The sequence below is a fragment of the Anabas testudineus genome, chromosome 2, assembly GCF_900324465.2.
Source record: "Anabas testudineus chromosome 2, fAnaTes1.2, whole genome shotgun sequence".
Classification (NCBI taxonomy): domain Eukaryota; kingdom Metazoa; phylum Chordata; class Actinopteri; order Anabantiformes; family Anabantidae; genus Anabas; species Anabas testudineus.
Genome location: NC_046611.1, coordinates 15,614,636 through 15,637,863, shown reverse-complemented (window position 1 = coordinate 15,637,863; position 23,228 = coordinate 15,614,636). Strand labels below are relative to the sequence as shown.

Below are 23,228 nucleotides of genomic sequence, written 5' to 3'. Positions count from 1 at the left end.
TATATTTATCTGCTGCTCTCACATGGCCGTTGTCTGTTTTGTTATTTGCATATTTGACTCTATTAAAACGGAACTAGTTAGTGTTTCTACACAAACCAAGATTAAAGTGTGGTGTAAAAAATTCTATCATCTAATTTAAATATTTCAAAAAGGCATAGTTAAAATTATTGTTCTTTAATAAAAGACCCAACCAGGCAGTGAACAGAGAACACAGCAGGCAGACACACATTCAGGTAAGTAAAGACATCAGACAGTCAGACTAAACAGGATCAGGTTTAGAACAGTCCAAAAACCAAGCAAGAGTTCAGCAACCAGGTCAGCAGAGCAACAGACAAATGTGGCTGTGATGTTGCAGCAGGAAACAGTGAGTGAAGGAAAGTGTCAGCTATCTAAAGTAGTGAGTAACTAGTGAAGGACTGAGTTACTAACAGAAAGCTGATGATTTTAATGTATATATTTACAAACTGGGACATTTCCAGTTATAGTGTTGCCATCAAAACTCAATTTGTGAGACACCATATCCTGTATGACTGAGAATCATTTTACTCAGTTAAAACTCAATGAAGATTGATTAAATTCCCACTTTATTCAGATTTCCTTAAAATTAAACACACATACAAATTATTCAGAAACAGCTGTTTCCCGCAGGCTTGATGCTGTTTCTACATTTAGATTATTATTTAGAAATATTGACTGTAATACTCCATCGTTCCACTGGGTGAAGCTATAACATAAAACAGTATAGTAACAGCAACTAACTCTACACTGGTACACTGCAGGTCAGAACTAATCAGAGTACTACAGTACCACTTCTGCTGCTGTTAACACACAATTGTACTTCAAACTGTACCACAGGACAAATGTACCTGATTACTGTGAGTGTACTATGTTTAAAGTACTACTGTGAGTAATACCGCAGTACTTGTTTGTTGATGGGAGGATGGTCCAAAGTTGGACCCAAAAATATAACATGAGACAACAAGAGAGTACTTAGAAACAAAGGTCTTGAGTAGCAAACAGTACTCAATGAAGTAAAAATACTAACACAGCAGCTCAGAGCATAACATATCAAAAAATAAAAAATATCTTTTGTTTCTTTGCAGAGAAACTGCACAGTTTCAGTGGATTTACTTTTTACTGTGCATTTACTGTAACTGTGACTCCTGCACTGACCTTTTCCATTTCATAAGCATTTATACATTTACCTGAAACATGTAACTGATTGCTGCAGGGTTGGAGTTGTGACACATCACACTCACATCATAGCACCAGAGGTGACTGAGGTCGACTGTTGTGTCGCCTCGTGTCGTCTACATCTGGGTCAAAAAGTGGCACCAGCAGGTGGTTGAGAAAGCAGCTTTTACATTTAGTCATTATGCTTCATCCAAAGCGACTTCCAAGTGAGGTACAAGGCAAAAAAAGTCAAGAAGAAAACATGACAAAGTGCCATAGATTGATCACAGGTCAAAGGTCAAAGTCACTGTAACCTCACATCATTGTAACCTGAGGTTAGGTGAGTTTCTTCAGATTTGATGAAGAGGAATATTGAGTTCATGCATAAAGTTCTTACTATATAACTTTGGACAGACATGCACATAAACTGCAACTTCACCAGTTGACAAAGACAAATAACGATGCAGTAAATCTGTCACAGATGCTCGTGTCACACAGCCTGTTTCACGAAGCTCTGAATAGGGAACTACTTGACACGACATCGGAAACATTTCTGCACACACATTAACACTAAAGAGTATTTTTTTTTATTTGACAGCTCATTATCAAACAGCATCTCAGTATTTTTAAATGAGCATAGCAGATATTGAAGACAGCTAAAAATAACTTAAATCCCACAGGTTTGATGAGAATGTGAACCAGCAACATCTGTCAAATGTCTGCAAGAAGTAAGAAGAATAAGGTCTTTACAAGGTCCCACCCCAAATCCAGCACTCTGAGACTGTACACTGAGCAGAAGAAAGGAGGCCAAGCACTACTATCAGAGACACAACAGGAAACAACAAAACCCATTAAAACATCAGGCAGAAGGCCTAAGTCACGACATGCTCAGTGAATAAGTTAGACTAGTGACAACAGAAGCTGCCAAGGAAGCACAAGCTCCTGCATGGACTGTACCACCAGCAAACTGAAGAAGTAGCTAATGTTAACAAATCCTACACGTGACTGGACAAAGCTGGACTGAAAAACAGCACAGAGGCTCTAATCATGGCAACACAAGAACAAGCTCTAAGTACAAGATCAATAGAGGCTGGAGTCTACCACACCAGGTGAGAGCCTCGGTGCAGGTTGTGCAGAGATGACTCTGAGACAATCCAGCACATAACAGCGGGCTGTTACAACACATTGTTGTGTGTTGGCATCTAGTGTGTAATGTGTCATTTAAAAACAACAGATGCTCCTCCAAGCACCGGAAATCTAGTCCTGGACCTGATGCCATCAATATCTTAACTCTGAGGAGCTGTGCTGAGCAACTTGGTTACTTACATTTTCACATATATTATATTATAATATTTACATTAAAATATCAACTTTCATTCAGAAGCAAAGTCAAAGGACCACATAGAGAAACCTTTTGTGACTTTTTCTAAATATAGAAAGTGTTGATATTGAAAACTATCCAGCATGAAACATAATGCTGAACTTTGTCTCTGTGTGATTTTCTCACATTTCTTTAATTATGAGTCTGGATTTAAAGTCTGTCTCCAGTAAATTCACTGCAGAGCACTGACACCACTCTCTCTGTCTTGGTTCCTGTCCACAGGACAAAGCAGCAGCAGCAGCAGACAGTGACTACGTCAACACAGTGACTGAGTCTTCAACATGAGAAGAGGAAGTTGTTATGTTGGAACATTTACTGTGTTGTTTATTCTATATTCATTTCTTATTGTGTTTTTCTGCTGCATGTGCTTGAAAAGTGGTTATAGTGGTTTTGTTGCTAGTGCTTATTTTACTGTCAGTACCTCCAATAACTTGTGTTGAACTCCAGAGATTAGTACAGATGGTCAGTCTCACATCATGAATAAACAATATTTAGAAACATTTATTAACATGATGGATTGTTTTCTTTTAGGATTTGTAAGAAGACAAAGTCCTGCAGTAGCTGTGCTAATGTTTTAGGAGGAATTAGTCAGTTTGAAAGGTGTCAGATAATATCAGACTTCAGAGTCACAGGATATGAGCAGTAAGGATAAGAAGAAGAACAGAGGATTGAAAATGTTCATATGTTGCATCTGACACATCTTGAATTTCTTCCTCTTGTAGCCACGCTCTCATACAATGATGGACAAAAACTCTGAATATGGGTCTCACAGACCCCAACATCGCTAAAAAGATAAAATATAAAACAGTGAGGGAAAGAAACTGAAATAATTTCAGCAACTAAATGAAGAAAAAGAGGTAAATAAAAAGTCATTTCACAAACACTTCAAAAACATCTGCTGCAACCAGTTTTATCTTTTTTTGCATTTTACAAATTTGACTTGACAGGTTTCAAAGTAACACATATGCTGCCAACCAGACTAGGTCTGTTTTCAGGAAGACTTTGGTTCAGCAACACCGTACCAAACCACAGTCTGTGTTCTGTGTTACCGTCTGTTGCAATATTCATCCACAGCAGCTCTGAGTGGGAACATTACATCAGACATCAACATGTGTCTCAGTCACAGCTTTGTTTCAGCTGCAGATGTTGATTCAGTGACTTTAAGATGTTACTGGGTAGAAACAAAGCAGAGAGTGCAGACAGAGCTACTGTTACTACTTTAACTGATGATTAATACTGAACAGGAAAATCAATGTCATCAAAAATGAAAATATAAATTATCACATGTTTAAGTATTTTAATGTTTTAGATGTTCCTGAACAACATGTCAGTTATTTTCTTAGGCTGATGAACTGTGGTGAGATCAAGTTACCATCTAAAAATTGAGTCAGACCAAAGTCTCATCTCAGTATTAAGACTGTGAATGTGACATTTCCTCATTTAAATTAACCATTAGTTTGATGGTTAATAGATTGGACTTTCTTCCTCTATTGTATGTAGATGTCTCACACTGAGGATGTTAGTTTGCAACAGAGGAAATCTAAACATCAACCACAAAACTTCAGATGTGTCACTTTAGTTCTTCACAGAGTTTTATCCAGACAGAACGCTTATTATTAGTTTATAAAAGGGAATTTGATGTATGTTAAGATTCATACAAATATGTAAATGACAACTTACTGTTACCAAGAACATGAGGACAGGAGGGATGTTACTGTGATCAACTGTGAGTGAACATCAGAGTTTCATCACTGAGGTTTGTGTGTGTGACTGATTAAACAGCTGAAAACGTGTTGCAGTTAAGAGAAGCTGCAACATCTTCTGTGTTCAGGCCACTGTGGCTCAGACTGTGTGTTACCAGCCATCTGCTGACTCAGTGAAAATGTCATGAAGATATAAAGGTGTAATAACACTTATAATAGTATTTCAGCTACATCAGTCCAGTTGTGAACTTCTGTTTTTTCTCTGATGTAAAAACAACTGAACTCTGTACAACATGAAGTCGAGAGAGTTTTCAGCTACAGCAACTAAACAGGTTTGTTAAATATTTAGTTTTTTGAATATTAATAAACTGATTTATTGTCACTTCACATTTAAAAATCTCTCTGCTGCTGTTTGATGTGAACTTGTTTGATAAGACAGGATTGTTCTTAATTAATGCTGAAACTACATGATATATTTGTATTATTGGAGTTTAGTTTGTTCAGTTTTCAGTACAATTCATGATGATGATGTTTTCTAAAATCTTACTGTATTGTTGTGTTTGTGAATGCAGCTGATGAGTTTGATGACAGTCCTGTCTGTGAACATGGTGACAGTCAACATGTTACTGAGTGTCTTCTTTCTTCCAGGTGAGTTTGTTGTTCACCAACTTTTATTAGGAGACATGTTTAAGTACAGATATGTTGACTTTGACTGAATGATTGATGGATTTGGTCTCAACTCTTCTGACAGATAATGAAGAATTGAATGATTGAAAATGAGAAAATTATGCAACATGCTGTTGATTTTTCCCATCATGTTAATAATAAAACTGGTTTTACAGGAGCTTTGGCTGCTTGTCCTGAGCATTCACATCTTTCAATTACTGCACCACAGACGTTTGAAGCACTGAGTGGATCCTGTTTGATGATCCCATGTAACTTTAGCGCAATAACAGGAGAAGCAACATTTGACAGCAGCAGAGAAATCTTTGGAGTTTGGATTAAAAGTGATTCAAATTTTGGCGACAATCCAAATAATGTGATCTACAACAGTAGTAAAACAATTAACATCTATCCAATGAATATTACTGGAAACCTGAGTCAGACAAACTGCACCACTCTGTTTTCTAATTTAACCACAACATACACAGACAAATACTTCTTCAGAATAGAGAACTGGCCATTCAGAGTAACAGCTTGTAAACCTCTTCAAATAACAGTTAACGGTAAGAACAATGTTCAGTTCTTTTCTCTTCCTGACAGCAGCCAGTGAATGTTCACAGAAGACATAGTTTGTGAAACATTTCATAATATGATTGTTTTTTTAAATATAGCACTGGAAAGATCAATCATAAAATAAAGAGGCAGTAAAAACACAACATTATAACATTTATATTCAGTCATTTGCAGATGCTATCATCTTAAGCAGCTTACTAGTGACCAAAAACTCCAAGTAAAGTAGAAAAAAATTTAAGCAAAGTGCTAAAAAATGAAATGTTTCCGTTTCATGAGATGCAAGTGAAGGATAGATTAAAGTGCACTGGAAATTCGCTCAAGCTGTCGTTTTTTAGGAGATATTTGAATATTGGTGTGAGACAACTGAGTGTGCAGGTTGGTAGCTCGATCAACCATCATATAAACCACTGAGCAAAGAATTTAACCTGGGATCCTTTGCTGTGTGGTGAAGGAACCACTAGATGCTGTTCATTGGCAGAGCACAGTGGGCAGCATAGTTTGTAGACCTGGATGAGGAAGTTCAGGTAGACAGGTGTTGTTGAGTTGAACAGTGTGTAGGCAAGTGTCAAAGATTTGAATCTGATGCAGCTACAGGAAGTCATTTATGTTCATTACAAACATGGTATCAGATTAGGAGTGTGGTGTAATAACAACTGAATCAGAAATTCAAATTTCTAAACATGTTATTTGAAACCACAGATTCTCTGAGTCCCAGAATTATAATCTCCAGAGTCAATCTGAAGGAGAAGGAGTCTGTCACTATCAGCTGCTCCGCTTTCACTCCCTGTCCACACTCCCCTCCTAAACTCACCTGGAGTCTCCAACAAGACCCTCACAACAACAGAGAGGAAAACCCAGATGGAACCTTTACAACTCAAATCCAGGAGACCATCACTCTGTCAGACCAACATGATGGATACAACATCAGCTGTTCTGCCACATATCCTGTGAAAGAAGGAAGAGACGTCAGGACAGCAGAGACACAAGAGACTCTCAGTGTTTCATGTAAGACAACCAGAGTTTGTTGTTGGGTCCTGTCAGCACATGAAGCTGATTTTAATCAACACACTTCATGTGACATTTTCCTCAGATGCCCCCAAGGACACCTCAGCCTCCATCAGTCCATCAGGTTTGGTGTCAGCAGGTAGCTGGGTGAACCTGACCTGCTCCAGCAGAGCCAAGCCTCCTGTCAGCAGCTTCACCTGGTTCAAGATCAGCACAGACGGAGACAAGACTGTATCTGAAGGAGACTTTTACAGATTGAATGTAACAGATGGAGGAGTTTATTACTGTGTGGCCACTAATCAGCTTGGTAATCAGACATCACCAGAGATCCATGTGAATATTAAAGGTAACAGTAGTGGATAATGTTCTTTGTTGTTTTGTCCATTATTGATTTTGGTTTGTTTCTGTAAGTATTTGTAGATCATAGTAAACTTCATGTGAATTGATTCCACTCTGAACTTCAGTAATAGTTACATGAGTGTGTTTATATTAAATCATGTCTCTTTTTACTGCCACGCTGTCTTATATTGATCTTGTATTGATCTTGATTTTCTATGTATCTAGAACCTCCTGTTCCACTATGGGTTCTAGTTCTTGGAGGAATCTTTGGGATCATCATTCTCATCTGCTTGATTCTCTGTATTTGGTCAGTATCAAAATCATGACTCAGTTACTGGTGCAGACATTTTATCTGAACGTTGAATAATCTGTTTCCCATCAATCTTCACTCTTTACTGTCACATTGTGGATTTAACCTCAAACTTTTCTTCCAGTTGTTTAAAGTCAAAACATCAAACTGCTCAACAGAGTCAGGTGAGCAAACATTAAATGTTCCTGTACAGTAAAGCTGTTTTACATCTGTTCACGTTGTCACTGACTATAAAACTTTGATCAGAACTTTCTCTGAGCTGTGATGAAGTTTAGCTTTGTATAAAAAAATCACTCAGTCAGTTTGAAATTTGTCTAAATATTTGTTGAAGGACTCAACTGAAGTTTCACCTCACAACATTTCTTATTTCTTATAGGATCAATCAGGTGGATGTGCAGCCAGTAAAGAACAACAAGAAGAAGAAAACATCCATTATGGAGAAATCAGCTTCTCCAAGCTGCAAACTGAAGCGTCCTCTGACTCAGTGCAGGACAGTAGACAGCAGCAGGACACAGTGTATGCACAGGTCAAAATTTCAAAGACAGCAAACAGCTTATCACTGACTGCTGACCCAGAGGATCTCTACGCTCAGGTGAAGAAATAACTACAGCTGGATAGTGTAGTGGTAACATCACCACCCTCCATGCAGGAGACCAGTGTTTAAATCCCAGCTGTGGCCGACCTCCAGTAGAGGTCATTAGACAAGACCTCCTAACACTTCCTCTGCCTGTGGCTTGTACCTTATAACTCACTTGTAAGTTTCTTTGGATAAAAGCGTCTGATAAATGTCAAAAACGACTGGTTTGATTTTTATATGATCTTTTATTTTTATGTCAGCTAATGTAGAAGAAGTCAGTGGAGCCTGAACATGAAAATATTATTGTCACTGTCAACAGTTGAGTGAAGAGAAACTCAGAGCTCCACATCCTGTAACTTGTTCTGTGTCTTATCAACATATTTATATTTATCTTCATGGCTCTAATGTGGTTTGTCCTTTGCATATTTACACTGTAAAAAAAAGTAAGTGTAAAACGTTTCACAAGACTGTGATACTGCTGGTGAGGTTTACCTGAATAGATGAAGACAGGTGCATCTTCATCAATGTCCTCTTGAAGAAGAGGTGCTTATGAGCCCTCTTGACCAGGCTGGAAGTGTTAGGGGTCCGGGACAGATCATCTGAGATGTGGGTTCCCAGGAACTTGAAGCTGAAGACTCGCTCAACAGTTGTCCCGTTGATGTGAATGCTGTCATGCGTGCCTCCGTCACACAGCAGCAGCGTGGCTTCTACATTACAGCGGGGCTTTTAGTTTAACAAGTTTCTGTTTACTACATAATTCAACATTTGTTCTGTAATATTTTAAGTGTGTTGAGTATTAATATATAATGTTGAAAATAAAGAAAAGCCACTGAAGCAGAAGGTGTTTCCAGATGGTAATGTTCAGTTATCACATGTCAATCTCTCGCTTTTCTTTACTAAATAAAGCTCTGAAAAGGGAACTAGTCAACATGACATCAGACACACACACATTAACACGGCAGGACCTTTTTGGTCTAAGAGTGTTTTCTAGTATTTACTTCTTTTCACCTCAATGTCATATATTTATTTATTTTTTATTTTTTGAAAGATCGAATTAGGTTTTAATAACCTTGTAAAAGTCTCAACCTGTAATTAGTTAAACTTATAAAAATAGCTAATAGCCAATTCTCTAAAAAAAAACAAGTACAGTGGAATAGAAATGTAATTTTTTACACCAATAGCTTATTTGAGGTAGAATACTTAGAATAGGGTTTGAGATGAGATGAGATGAGATGAGATGAGATGAGATGAGATGAGATGAGATGAGATGAGATGAGATGAGGCTATAAAGCTTTCAAGTCATTGTACAGTCACATTAAGTACAACTGTACAACAAAATTGCAAACTGTTCCACATTGGTGTAAAGAGAGAGAAGATAACAACAAAATAATAATAATAATAATAATAATAATAAAACAACAACCTACAATTACCTTTCATACAAAAAAAGATCAAAATCTATTTAAATATATACATATATAAATACATATATACAAATATATATATATAAATAAACACATACACACCAGCTGTTTGTAGAGAATATACACTCTACTCAACCTAAACCAGATGTGTGTTTGTGTGTTCATGAGGGCTATTGCTCTATTGTAAAAACTGTCCCCGAGCCTATGACCTCAGTGACCTTAGTCCGTGACCTCAGCAGCCTGAGTCTTTTTCCAGAGGGCAACGATTTAAACACCTGGTCTCCAGGGTGTGTGCAGTCTTTCATGATGTTGCTTGCCCTCCTTAAAGTGAGGGAAGAGTGTGGTCAATGATGTTTTGGGGTTATGTCCCTTTGTAGTACAGTCTTTTGTGCCATGGTGCAGCATGAAAACCACACAGAGATGCAGTATGTTAGCACACTCTCAATGAAGGCAACCAGCAGCTCTCTCTTCACATTGACCCTCCTGAGGATCCTCAGGAAGTGAAGACGCTTTTTCATAACCTCTGCGGTGTTTGAGCTCCATTGGAGGTCTTCATCTATGTGCACACCTAGGTACTTGAAGCTCGGTACCCTCTTTACAGACTCCATTAATAAAGATGGATTGCAGATCTGACTTCTTCCTCCTGAAGTCCACGATCATTTCTTTTGTTTTTGAGGTGTTTAGGACCAAGTTGTTGTCCGCACACCACCCCACCAGCCTCTGGATCTCATCCCTGTATGCTGTCCCATCACCACCAGAGATAAGCCCCACCACAGTGGTGTCGTCGTCAAACTTAATGACTGACACAGTCATACGTGTACAGGGTGTACAGCAGAGGACTCAGCACACTAGTCCTTGTGGGGAACCGGTGTTTAGTCTCAGGGATGTGGAGAGATGAGGACCCATTCTGACTCTCTGTACTCTGTCAGAGAGAAAGTCTCTGATCCAACAGCAGGTGGTGGGAGGAAGTCCAATGTCCAACAATTTTGCTCACAGTCTGTCCAGTAATATTGTGTTGAATGCAGAGCTAAAGTCGACAAAGAGCAGCCTAGTATGATACCCTTGTGTTTCCAGGTGGGAAATGGTGGAGCACAGTGACGATGGCGTCCTCTGTCGATCTGTTAGCTCTGTGTGCAATTTATGTTAAATAACTAAATTAACATTCAATCTACTTTTGACTTAGTATTGACCACCTAAGTTTCTATTTGAAACAACAACAGTGTTGTTGATTGTCAAAGTGTTATGTAATGTCACTTTACCTGCAACTTAGAGCTTAGCAGCTTTGCCAGACAGATTCTAGTCCTTTCCAACAACTATTAGGTTAGCGGCCGGTTAGTGTAGTGGTACCATCACCGCCTCCTATGTGGGAGACGGGGGTTCAAATCCCAGCCTACCTCCAGTAGGGGTCCTTAGGCAAGACCTCCTCACGCTTACCCTGACTTGTAAGTCGCTTTGGATAAAAGTGTCTGCTAAATGACTAAAATGTAAATGTATTAGGTAAAACAAAAAGTTAAACCAGTCAACGTCAGACACTGTAACAGGAGCAAAATCCTTCGCACAGGCCAGGGAATAAATGTGAACACTCAATCTTACTATTGTGGCAAAGGGGCTTTGTTGGTGGAATCAAATATGATCTGTTCCCACACTTGACAAGATGAGGAAGTAACAAAAGCAGTTCACACCACAGAGGGGTTATTTTTGGCTGAGATTAGAACATGAAGCCACAGAGGGAAGTGTGATGGAGGAGTGGAGCTGGTGATGAACTGAAGATAAACTGTTTCTTGACCACACTGTGCGCAGAACAGACAGTGGAGGGAAGTGAACATCACAGCAAAGCACTGAAACATCAGGGCTGATTAAAATGTGCAGAGAAAATGATGAGATGCAGCTGACAGAGGCAGACAGAAGTTTGAGTTTAAAGAGCGAATGCAGCTCAGAGTGTTTGTCCATGTGTGTTTGTGTTAGTTTGTGTTTGTGTGTGTGCACATTTTACACACACACACACACACACACACACACACACACACACACACACACACACACATATATATATACACACACATATATATATATATATGTATAGTATATCTATGTAGAGAGAGAGAAAACAGAAAGACTGTAGTCAAAGTGTGAATGAGGTCTTACATTAACACTGTACATAATGTATTTATACATTTGTACATTATTCTTGTTTGCAGTTGTTATGTTACTAAAATACTGACAGGACATGATCAGTAAAATGTGTGAACTTCTGTTTTTTCTGTTGCTTCACACCAAAAAATCTCTTTCCTGTATTTGTGATATAAAATTATTTGGTAAGACAGGATTTTTATGGTTTTGACTTTGTAAATGTAAAAAACATAATATTTGACTTTTGTACTAAAATTACATTATTTGATCATTTTTGTTGAAATTCATGGTAATATTTTTCAAAAGCTCACTGTATTATTTTTTTTGCAAATGTAACTAATTAGTTTGAGAAAAATGAGATAGGACCATTATTTAACATGCTGCCTTATTTTTGCCTTTTTGAGTTTTGTCCTTTTACTTTATTGCCACAGGAAGAGACATTTGACAACAGCAGAGAAAGCTTTGGAGTGTGGAGTAAAAGTCAGTCCAATAAAACTGAGTTAGGCCACAACACAGAAAGTGTTATCTACAACAGTAGCAACAGTTTTCACATCTATCTAATGACTATTATTAGAAACCTGAGTCAGACAAACTGCACCACTCTCTTTCCTAATTTAACCACAACATACACAGACACATACTACTTCAGAATCGAGAACGGACCATTCAGAGCAACAGCTTCTTGTGATCCTCTTCAAATCAATGTTACAGGTGAGAAATATTTTCACTTATTTTCTTTCTCTGACAGAAGCCAGTGAAAGTTGTTGAAATTAAGACTGAATTGTTTTTTTTATCCATTATTGACTGAAACAAACAAAATCAGTAAAATATAGAAACAAATAAAGAACAGACCAGTTTACGCTTTTTATCCAAAGCGACTTACAAGTCAGTAGTAGTAGTCAGTGATTAATACTGAACAGGAAAACCCATGACATCAAAATTGAAAATATAAATGATCACATGTTCAAGTATTTTAATGATTTAGAAGTTCCTGAACAACATGTCAGTTATTTTCTTATGCTGATGAACTGTGGTGAGATCAAGTTACCATCTATTTAAACCTGTCAGACCAAAGTCTCATCTCAGTATTAAGACTGTAAATGTGACATTTCTTCAGTTAAATTACTTTTATAACAGAAGCTAAACCACTAGTTTGATGGTTAATAGATTGAACTTTCTTCCTCTATTGTATGTAGATGTCTCACACTGAGGATGTTAGTTTGCAACAGAGGAAATCTAAACGATGATCAACCACAAAACTTCAGATGTGTCACTTTAGTTCTTCACAGAGTTTTATCCAGACAGAACGCTTATTATTAGTTTATAAAAGGGAATTTGATGTATGTTAAGATTCAAACAAATTTGTACGTTATCCTCATGTTACCAAGAACATGAGGATGATGATGTTTTCTAAAATCTTACTGTATTGTTGTGTTTGTGAATGCAGCTGATGAGTTTGATGACAGTCCTGTCTGTGAACATGGTGACAGTCAACATGTTACTGAGTGTCTTCTTTCTTCCAGGTGAGTTCGTTGTTCACCAACTTTTATTAGGAGACATGTTTAAGTATAGATATGTTGACTTTGACTGAATGATTGGTGGATTTGGTCTCAACTTTTTGACTGTTTGATAATGAAGAAAACAATGAATAAAAATGAGAAACATTATGCAACATGCTGCTTGATTTTGTCTTTAAGATCATGTTAATTCTAAACCTGGTTTTACAGGAGCTTTGGCTGCTTGTTCTCCACCAATAAACCTCAACATTACTGCACCACAGACGATTGAAGCACTGAGTGGATCCTGTTTGATGATCCCATGTAACTTTAGCACAAAAACAGGAGTAGCAACATTTAACAGCAGCAGAGAAATCTTTGGAGTTTGGATTAAAAGTGAATCCACGTTGGGCCACAACACAGAGAATGTGATCTTCAACAGTAGTGAGACAGTTAACAAATATCCAATGAAGATCACTGGAAACCTGAGTCAGACAAACTGCACCACTCTATTTTCTAATTTAACCACAACATACACAGACACATACTACTTCAGAATCGAGAACGGACCATTCAGAGCAACAGCTGTTTGTGATCGTCTTCAAATAACAGTAAAAGGTAAGAACAATGTTCAGTTCTTTTCTCTTCCTCACAGCAGCCAGTGAATGTTCACAGAACAAGAGATAGTTTATGAAACTCTTCATAATGTTAATTGTTTTAATTTATTGGACTAAAAAGATCAACCATAAAATAAAGAAAGAGTTTAAATACTATTACAAATTTTATGGGCAGTTGTATAGTGTAGTAGTAACATCACTGCCCTCCATGCAGGAGACTGAGGCTTAAATCCCGACCTCCCGTAGGGATCATTAGACAAGACCTCCTCATGCTTACCATGTCTACTCTTGTATGTCACTTGTAAGTTGCTTTGGGTAAAAGCTTCGGCTAAATGTAAATACAACACTTATACAATAATTACATTTACATTTGTTGGGAATTAGGTCCAAAGCAACTTACAAGTGAATCCAGGCAAAAAGCAAAGTGGTATAAGAAGAAATGCTTCTGTTTCATGAGATTCAAGTGCACTGGAAAAAGAGTTGATGCTGATGCTGATCATTGGCAGAGCACAGTGGGCAGCATAGTTTGTAGACCTGGATGAGAAAGTTCAGGTAGACAGGTGTTGTTGAGTTGAACAGTGTGTAGACAAGTGTCAGAGATTTGAACCTGATGCAGCTACAGGAAGTCATTTATGTTCATTACAAACATGGTATCAGATTAGCAGTATGGTGTCATAACAACTGAATCAAAAATTAAATTTTCTAAACTTGTGATTTAAAACCACAGATTCTCTGAGTCCCAGAATTAAAATCTCTAAAGTCAATCTGAAGGAGAAGGAGTCTGTCACTATCAGCTGCTCAGCTTTCAATCCCTGTCCACACTCCCCTCCTAAACTCACCTGGAGTCTCCAACAAGACCCTCACAACAACAGAGAGGAAAACACAGATGGAACCTTTACAACTCAAATCCAGGAGACCATCACTCTGTCAGACCAACATGATGGATACAACATCAGCTGTTCTGCCACATATCCTGTGAATGAAGGAAGAGACGTCAGGACAGCAGAGACGCAAGAGACTCTCAGTGTTTCATGTAAGACAACCAGAGTTTGTTGTTGGATCCTGTCAGCACATGAAGCTGATTTTAATCGACACAGTTAATGTGACATTTTCCTCAGATGCCCCCAAGGACACCTCAGCCTCCATCAGTCCATCAGGTTTGGTGTCAGCAGGTAGCTGGGTGAACCTGACCTGCTCCAGCAGAGCCAAGCCTCCTGTCAGCAGCTTCACCTGGTTCAAGATCAGCACAGACGGAGACAAGACTGTATCTGAAGGAGACTTTTACAGATTGAATGTAACAGATGGAGGAGTTTATTACTGTGTGGCCACTAATCAGCTTGGTAATCAGACATCACCAGAGATCCATCTGAATATTGAAGGTAACAGTAGTGGATAATGTTCTTTGACTGAATTCACTAGTGTAAATGTTCTTTGTTGTTTTGTCCATTATTGATTTTGGTTTGTTTCTCTAAGTACTTAGATTATATTTATATTTATATTTATATTTATTCCACTCTGAACTTCAGTAATAGCTACATGAGTGTCTTCTTCTTCTCTTTCGGCTTTTCCCATCAGGGGTCGCCACAGCGAATCATCCTTTTCCACCTCACTCTATCTAGGGCATCTTCTACCCTAACATTAGCCAACCTCATGTCCTCTGTTAACACATCCATGTATCTCCTCTTTGGTCGTCCTCTTGTCCTCCTGCCTGCAGCTCCATCTCCAACATCCTTCTACCAATATATTCACTATCCCTCCTCTGCACATGTCCAAACCACCTCAGTCTGGCCTCTCTGACTGCTCGTTCCTTATTCTTTCTAACCTGGTCACTCCTATAGAGAACCTCAACATCTTCATCTCTGCTACCTCCATCTCAGCCTCTTGTCTCTTTCTCACTGCTACCGTCTCTAACCCATAGAGCAGAGCTGGTCTCACCACTGTCTTGTACACCTTTCCTTTGAGTCTTGCTGACACTTTACTCCACCCAGTCCAACAAACCCCAAGTACTTAAACTCCTGCACCTTCTTCACCTCAGCCCCCTGTAACCTAACGCTTCTACCTTGATCCCTCTCGTTTAGACTGATATATTCTGTCTTACTACCACTGACCTTCATGCCTCTTCTTTCCAGAGCAAACCTCCACCTCTCCAGCTGTTTCTCTACCTGCTCTCTACTTTCACTGCAAATCACAATGTCATCCGCAAACATTGTGTCCCTATTAAATCATGTCTCTTTTTATTCACATGCTGTCTTATATTGATCTTGTTTATCTATCTATCTAGAACCTCTTGTTCCACTATGGGTTCTAGTTCTTGGAGGAATCTTTGGGATCATCATTCTCATCTGCTTGATTCTCTGTATTTGGTCAGTATAAAAATCATTAAACTAAGTTACTGGTGCTGACATTTTATCTGAACGTTCAATAATCTGTTTTCCATCAGTCTTCACTCTTTACTGTCACATTGTGGATTTAACCTCAAACTTTTCTTCCAGTTGTTTAAAGTCAAAACATCAAACTGCTCAACAGAGTCAGGTGAGCAAACATGAACTGTTCCTGTACAGTAAAGCTGTTTTACATCTGTTCACGTTGTCACTGACTATAAAACTTTGATCAGAACTGTCTCTGAGCTGTGATGAAGTTTAGCTTTGTATAAAAATTCAGTCAGTCCGTTTGAGATTTGTCTAAATATTTGTTGAAGGACCCAACTGAAGTTTCACCTCACAACATTTCTTATTTCTTATAGGATCAATCAGGTGGATGTGCAGCCAGTAAAGAACAAGAAGAAGAAGAAAACATCCATTATGGAGAGATCAGCTTCTTCAAGCTGCAAACTGAAGCGTCCTCTGACTCAGTGCAGGACAGTGGACAGCAGCAGGACACAGTGTATGCACAGGTCAAAATGTCAAAAACAGCAAACAGCTTATCACTGACTGCTGACCCAGAGGATATCTACGCTCAGGTGAAGAAATAACTGCAGCTGGATAGTGTAGTGGTAACATCACCACCCTCCATGTAGGAGACCAGTGTTTAAATCCCAGCTGTGGCCGACCTCCAGTAGAGGTCATTTGACAAGACCTCCTAATGCTTCCTCTGCCTGTGGCTTGTACCTTATAACTCACTTGTACGTTTCTTTGGATAAAAGCATCTGATGAATGTCAAAAACGACTGGTTTGAATTTTCTATGATCTTTGATTTTTATGTCAGCTGATGTAGAAGAAGTCAGTGGAGCCTGAACATGAAAATGTTATTGTCACTGTCAACAGTTGAGTGAAGAGAAACTCAGAGCTCCACATCCTGCAGCTTTTTCTGTCTCTTATCGACTTATTTATATTTATCTGCTGCTCTCACATGGCCGTTTCGATATTTACATATCTGACACTGTATAAAGGGAACTAGTTAGTGTTTCTACACAAACCAAGATTAAAGTGTGGTGTAAAAATGTTATCATCTAATTTTAATATTTCAAATAGACACAGTTAAAATTATTGTTCTTTAATAAAAAACCCAACCAGGCAGTAAACAGATAACACAGCAGACAGACACACATTCATGTAAGTAAAGACATCAGACAGTCAGACTAAACAGGATCAGGTTTAGAACAGTCCAAAAACCAAGCAAGAGTTCAGCAACCAGGTCAGCGGAGCAACAGACAAATGTGGCTGTGATGTTGCAGCAGGAAACAGTGAGTGAAGGAAAGTGTCTGCTATCTAAAGTAGTGAGTAACTAGTGAAGGACTGAGTTACTAACAGAAAGCCGGTGAGTTGTAGTTGAGTCAGAGACAGATCAGAAAAAACAGAGGATCTAAAGGCAAAAAGAAGAAGAACAGATTCAAAACACACAGTCAAACTGAACCAGGAGCAAAACTACAACCGGACACATAGTGTCAGACCTCAGAGCCACCACAAGTTGGAGCTTATGATTCTCAGATGTTCTGTCAAAACATGTCAGAGAAGTTTGGAGTGAATCTTTTAATCCCCTTAAGAAGGCAGTTACAATCTGACCAGCAGATGTTGCCATTAGTGACTGTTTCAGATGTTTGGAAACAAGGAACCAGCAACATAACATAATAGCAACATCTGCTGGTCACTGCCTCCTTAAAGGAACTAAAAGATTCAGGTCGCTTTCACACCTTAATTCGTTTGCTTTGGTCCGAATCAGTTGATGAGTTTCTAACATTGTAGCAGTTTCTCCTCGGTTCGGTTTCGTTTCACACCGAGAAAAATTCAAGCGAACCAAAACATGTCACTTCAAACTATGCGAGAACGTCCTCTCCGCTTATTGGTCAGATGTTTCTGCCGCGGGAACAGAAAAGGTAAATACAGGAAGATGGTGAAGTGTTGTGGACTACTGTACGTTTGTGTGACAGGAGAGAGATGAGTTTACTATTAATGTTAACACAGGTTGGTCATCCCGTTGATTATTCGAGTCATCAGACCTGGTGTCTGTGAGACACGTAACCTCCTCACATCTCCACTTTTGTCCTCCATTAATCAGACAGCATGTTTTTGGTGGACAAACAAAAAAAGAAAACTCTACACACTACCCAAAGACCTCAAATCACGAGATTTACAGCGTTTGGTCCCGTTTTGGTTTGGTACGCGTTCTTAAGTGATGCGGATCAAGACCACCCCATTTTGGGGGTCTCGGTGCGGTTGTTTTGGTGACACTCGAGTGCGATTGCCGTGCTCACACCGGACAAAACGCACCAAGAGGGAAAATAGATGCGATTTATTCGAACTATAGCCTGTAAGTGTGAAAGCAACCTTAGATTTTCAGAAAGCTTCAGTATCTTTACCATTACTACTCACCCAGTACTTCACCAAGTAATCTAACGTACTTTGGATCATCAGTTGGCTTGTGCAGAGGAAGAGGTTCAACAGTCTCATTAGTGCTAGCACAACTACTGTACCCATCCATAATGTGGCAATAAACATTCAGTTCAGTAAAGAGTAAAAACATTCCATCATTATGTTAAGAAATGACAAGTCAAGTCAAGAAGCTTTATTGTCATTCCAACCACATATAGCTGAAGCAGTACATAGTGAAATGAGAGAACGTTTCTCCAGAACCATGGTGCTACATAAGACAGTAACAAGAGAGAACATGGAGCTGAGGACTGCTAAGTTGTCCTAGCCACATAAAGTGCATCCTGTGCAACCTAGTGCAAACAGTGCAAAAACACAAAGAGAAAGTGCAGACAGACGTCTGAAAACAACAAGAACACAAAAACAGCAGCGACCAGTAGCTGAAATGTACAATGTACATCTGACGTACTATAAAAACGATGGTGGAAATGATGTGCAAAAATATCAAGTTCAAATGATTTGTGCAAAAAAAAAAAAAAAAAAGACATGTAAACATTATAACAGATTGTTATAATGCAGCATCACATCCAGTGTGTGTGTGTGTTCAGTTCAGTTTGTTGTGTGTGTGTTGAGGAGCCTGATGGCTTGAGGGAAGAAGCTGTTCAACAGTCTGGTTGTGAGGGCCCGAATGCTCTGGAACCGCTTCCCTGATGGCAGAAGTGTGAAGATTGGGTGTGAGGGGTGGGTGGGGTCGTCCACAATGCAGGTAGCCTTGCGGATGCAGCGTGTGGTGTAAATGTCCGTGATGGAGGGGAGAGAGACTCCAATGATCTTCTCAGCTGTCCTCACTATCCTCTGTATCGCACAACAGCAGCAATAGAGCATTTTATATCACGGAGGGTTCAGGAATGAGGATGGATTCAACAACACTTGAGGACTTCAAACTTGAGGTGATAGGAACATTGTACCCGTTGACAAGAGAAACTCTCCTTGAAATCTGTAATGTACTTGACCTTGAGGGTTTGATACAGATAGATTTCACTGGCAAGAGCCGTTCCTTCCTCATTTCAGTTATTGTAAAACATTTAAACAGGGATGAAGTGGAAGATGGCCGAGCTGTTATTGTTAAGGGACAAAATCAGTGAATCACATGAATTCTATTCAGAGTAGAGCATTAGATGAAGTAGGGCTTGGGGTAGCACAGGAACAGTCTGTTGTGCCTTCAGAGCAAGAAAGGTTGATGAAAGAACTAGAAGCAATGAAGTTAGCATTGAGGTTATCCCTTCAAGAAAACCCTAGTGCAGCCCAGGAGTCAGTAAACACTAGTGGTAGCAGCACAAGACAAGCTGAAGTTCTAGCTCAGCAGCAGACTCTGCAGACACGTTTCCCATTTCAGTGGAGCAGAGAGTTCAAAATATCTGGTCAGATTGGTGAGCCGGGGCAAAAAGAGAAGCTTAGTTTTTCAAGTCTCGCCCACCAAATTGAAAAAAGCATAAGTAAAGGGTTTTCTGAACCAGAAATAGTTGATGCAGTGATCAGGGCCATAGCACCAGGTTTACAACTCCGCAGTTACCTTGAGGGAAAGCCACATTTGACTTTACCCACCTTGAGGCGTATTCTCTGTGTAGCCGGCCTGTCTTGACTCTTTGTCTCTGGACCGAAAAGATGATCACACATCCGAGCTCTGTATAAAATAAAATAAAAACAGGACAGCAACTTCATACGACTGGTCTCTCACATGCACACCTTTAAAAAAAACACAAATACCGCATGAGAAACCGACCGCATGCTCCACAAACCTAGCTTGCGAACGCCAACTTCAGCATTTTATTCCAGTGCTGTACAGTCCTACAAAAAATACATAAATAAATACTGACACTTAGACAAGAATAACACTATTTGTTAACGTCGAAATACAAGTTTAGAACTATCATTTATCATTAACATGTTTTAACATATTAACATTCAAGCCGATTGAGGAAAGTAGCGTGACTTAACAGGAAATGACATCGCTAAAAGGTCAGAGGTCACATAACGAAAATAAATTCAGAAAATAAAAATTCCCTCAAAATAAATCCAATACCAGGCACATAATACAAACATATAACACCAGACCAAATAGACCATATAGACCAAAAACAATGGATGGATAATTGGTGAAATATAAAATACCTTAATGCACATGCTACATCTGCTTCCACTATCAGGAAAAAGGTGCAACAGAACTGTACAAACAGCTAACCTCAGAAGTACAGAGTAGTAAGGAAAGCCCACAGAGTTTTGTGATCAGATTTGAGACAGAGAATTCTTTTTGCTTCACAGGAGGCTGAGTCAGCTTTGAAATATGACCCTATCCTTGTGCAGGGCATGTTCCTCCATACTGTTTTTATAGGCTTGCAGAATGATGGTATCAGGAGCGACCTCCTCCCGTACTTACAACAGCAGACTTGTTGTGATAAACTGCTCCTTGAAAAGCTGAACATCGCCTGTGCAAATGAGGCGGAGAGAGAGAGATAGAACATTCGGAGGCAAATGACGCAACAACGGCCAGCAGTTGTGCACTCGTTAGTCATGTGATGAATCAGCCGAGAAAAGAAAGAAAGACTCAAATAAAGACACTTAATAAGAAGATAATAAGATAGAGCCAAATGTACTGAATGAACTTGCTGCTGAAGCTGCCCAGACAAAAGAGTCAATCCGACAATCCCCTCCAATACCACCTCAACACCCAGCCCCGCCAGTAGTTCAAGAGTACGTCCCACCAGCAACAATGGAAAAATCTTTGGCCTCCCCCAGGACCAGGAGTAAGGGGTGATGTGGCCCAGTACCAACGGTTCGCCAGATAACACTACCACTATCCTTCACACTGTGCATGGCAGCGAAGATGTTTCAGCTGTCGTCAAAATAATGTTGAGTACTGCACCCACTGTTACAGATGTGGTAGTGGGGATATAGAGCCAGTAGCACGCACTTACCTCTCAGTGCCAAAGCCACTTTACAAAGAGATAAAAGACTATCTCCACAACCTTATTGCCCAGGGGTGGATACAAGTGTCTAAGTCACCCTACTCTGCGCCAGTCATGTGTGTGAGGAAAAAAGATGGTAGTCTCTGCCTTTGTATAGACTACAGAGAACTGAATCGAAAAACCCATCCTGATCGACAACCAATCCCACGAGTACAGGACATCCTTGACAGCCTTGGAGGCAATAGTTGGTTTTCGGTGCTAGACCAAGGCAAGGCCTACCATCAGGGCTTCATAGATGAAGCCAGCAAGCCCTTGACAGCATTTGTGACTCCATTGGGGCCTCTTTAAATGTATCAGGATTCCATTCGGATTGCTAAACGCCCCTGCAGCATTTCAACGCTGCATGGAGGAATGTCTGGAGGATTTATGGGACAATATCTGTGTTCCTTACCTGGACGACACTTTGGTTTACAGCCAGTCCTTTGAAGATCATGTGGCACATGTGAGGCATGTACTCCAGCAGCTAAGAAAGTATGGGATAAAGTTGAAACCAAGCAAATGCAGCACAGGGTTCGCTACCTAGGGAGGATTGTCTCAGCTGAACATTCATTGTGTTTAGTGACAACAATCCCCTAACATACATATTGTCCAGTGTCAAGCTAAATGCCACAGGATTCAGGTGTGTGGCGGAACTTGCAGACACAAGACTCTTCACCTTGGGCATGTGCAATGTTTGCGTCACCCTTGTTGTGTGACATTGAGAGTAAGAGCGGATTAAGGCCCATCTCTGCATCAGATCTCAGGCAAGCACAACAGGACGACCAACATATAAGCCCAGTGATACAACTCAAACTCATTAACACAAAACCATCTGGATCTAAGATGAAAACCCTCAGCAGTCAGAGTAAATGCCTCCTATGTTGGGAGAAACTCTACGTGGATGAGGATGGCATCCTCTTTCGAAAGGCAGGAAAATACAGTTCATATTGCCCGAAAAGTATAAAGCTACAGTTTTAAAGGAGCTGCATGATGAGATGGGCCACCAAGGCATTGATTGAACAACATCACTGATCAGAGAGAGATTCTTTTGGTCCTATATGCAAAAAGAACATAGAACACTATGTGGCCAGAACCTCAACATGCCTGAAACAAAAGATACCCTGCAGAGAGACAAGAGCCCCACTGTTCAATGTTGTCACCACGCAGCCCTTTGAGTTGATGTCCATTGATTTCCTCCACCTGGACAAATGCCAAGGCGGGTATGAATACATATTGGTCATTGTTGACCTCTTCATCTGCTTCGCCCAGGCATATCCCACCACCTCGAAGTCTGCCAAAACTGTTGCTGATCGGATTTTCAATGACTATGCTTTAAAGTTTGGACTTCCAACTCGAATCCACCATGATCAGGGAGGTGAGTTTGAGAATCAACTTTTTGCCCAACTGAAGAGGAACTGTTTGGGAAATTCCGCAACTACTGGGAAGATGATGTTCATGTAGTTGTTCGGCATATGGGCGAAGGAATCCCAATATATGAAGTGAAACCCAAGCATGGACGAGGAAGACCAAGAGTGTTACATCGAAACCTGTTATTATGGTCTGGACTATCCGGGGGCTCGAACTGGCGTAAAAGTGCATCAGGCTTGATGTTGCGGTTTCCTGGAAGGTATGAAAGAGAGAAGTTGAAGCTATTAAACAACAGGGCCCACCTAGCTTGCCGAGCCCAGGTTTTTATGATCTGTCCAAACGAGAAATGGCTGATCAGTACCCTCTAACCAGTGGCGTCATTCCTCCAGTGCCAATTTTATGGCAAGGAGCTCCCGGTCTCCGATAGTATAATTACGCTCTGCTGGGGTCATGCGTCTGGAAAAGAAAGCACAAGGGTGCATTTTACTGTCATCTTTGGATCTCTGTGAGAGCACTGCTCCTACTCCCTGGTTGGCAGGCTCAGATGAGGGAGTGGAGGAGACCGGGCTGGACTACGGGAGACGGAAGGGTGAGAGTATGAAGGATGAGGAAGAGGATAGGTCTGCAGGCGCTCCCGGACTCGCTCACTGATCCTACGG

At 39.9% G+C, this 23,228-nt stretch overlaps 3 protein-coding genes across 3 annotated transcripts in view; all 3 read left to right on the top strand.

The window, feature by feature from the left end:
- LOC113163505 overlaps nt 1-23,228 on the top strand; it is a 1,294,879-nt gene that overhangs the window by 199,308 nt on the left and 1,072,343 nt on the right. The gene's annotated exons all lie outside the window — the stretch shown is intronic.
- LOC113163522 (NACHT, LRR and PYD domains-containing protein 12-like) overlaps nt 1-23,228 on the top strand; it is a 428,332-nt gene that overhangs the window by 124,135 nt on the left and 280,969 nt on the right. Inside the window, exons 8-9 of the mRNA XM_033326781.1 lie at nt 1,273-1,295; nt 8,839-8,867. Coding sequence (XP_033182672.1) covers nt 1,273-1,295; nt 8,839-8,867 — 52 coding nt within the window. The remainder of the gene's footprint in view (nt 1-1,272; nt 1,296-8,838; nt 8,868-23,228) is intronic.
- Nucleotides 11,937-16,492, top strand: LOC113163598 (sialic acid-binding Ig-like lectin 12). Its single transcript, XM_026362354.1, has 8 exons — nt 11,937-11,989; nt 12,726-12,801; nt 13,006-13,392; nt 14,119-14,424; nt 14,510-14,779; nt 15,673-15,754; nt 15,884-15,923; nt 16,135-16,492. Exons 1-8 carry the CDS (start codon nt 11,981-11,983, stop codon nt 16,360-16,362), a joined length of 1,398 nt encoding a protein of 465 aa, XP_026218139.1. The 5' UTR covers nt 11,937-11,980; the 3' UTR covers nt 16,363-16,492.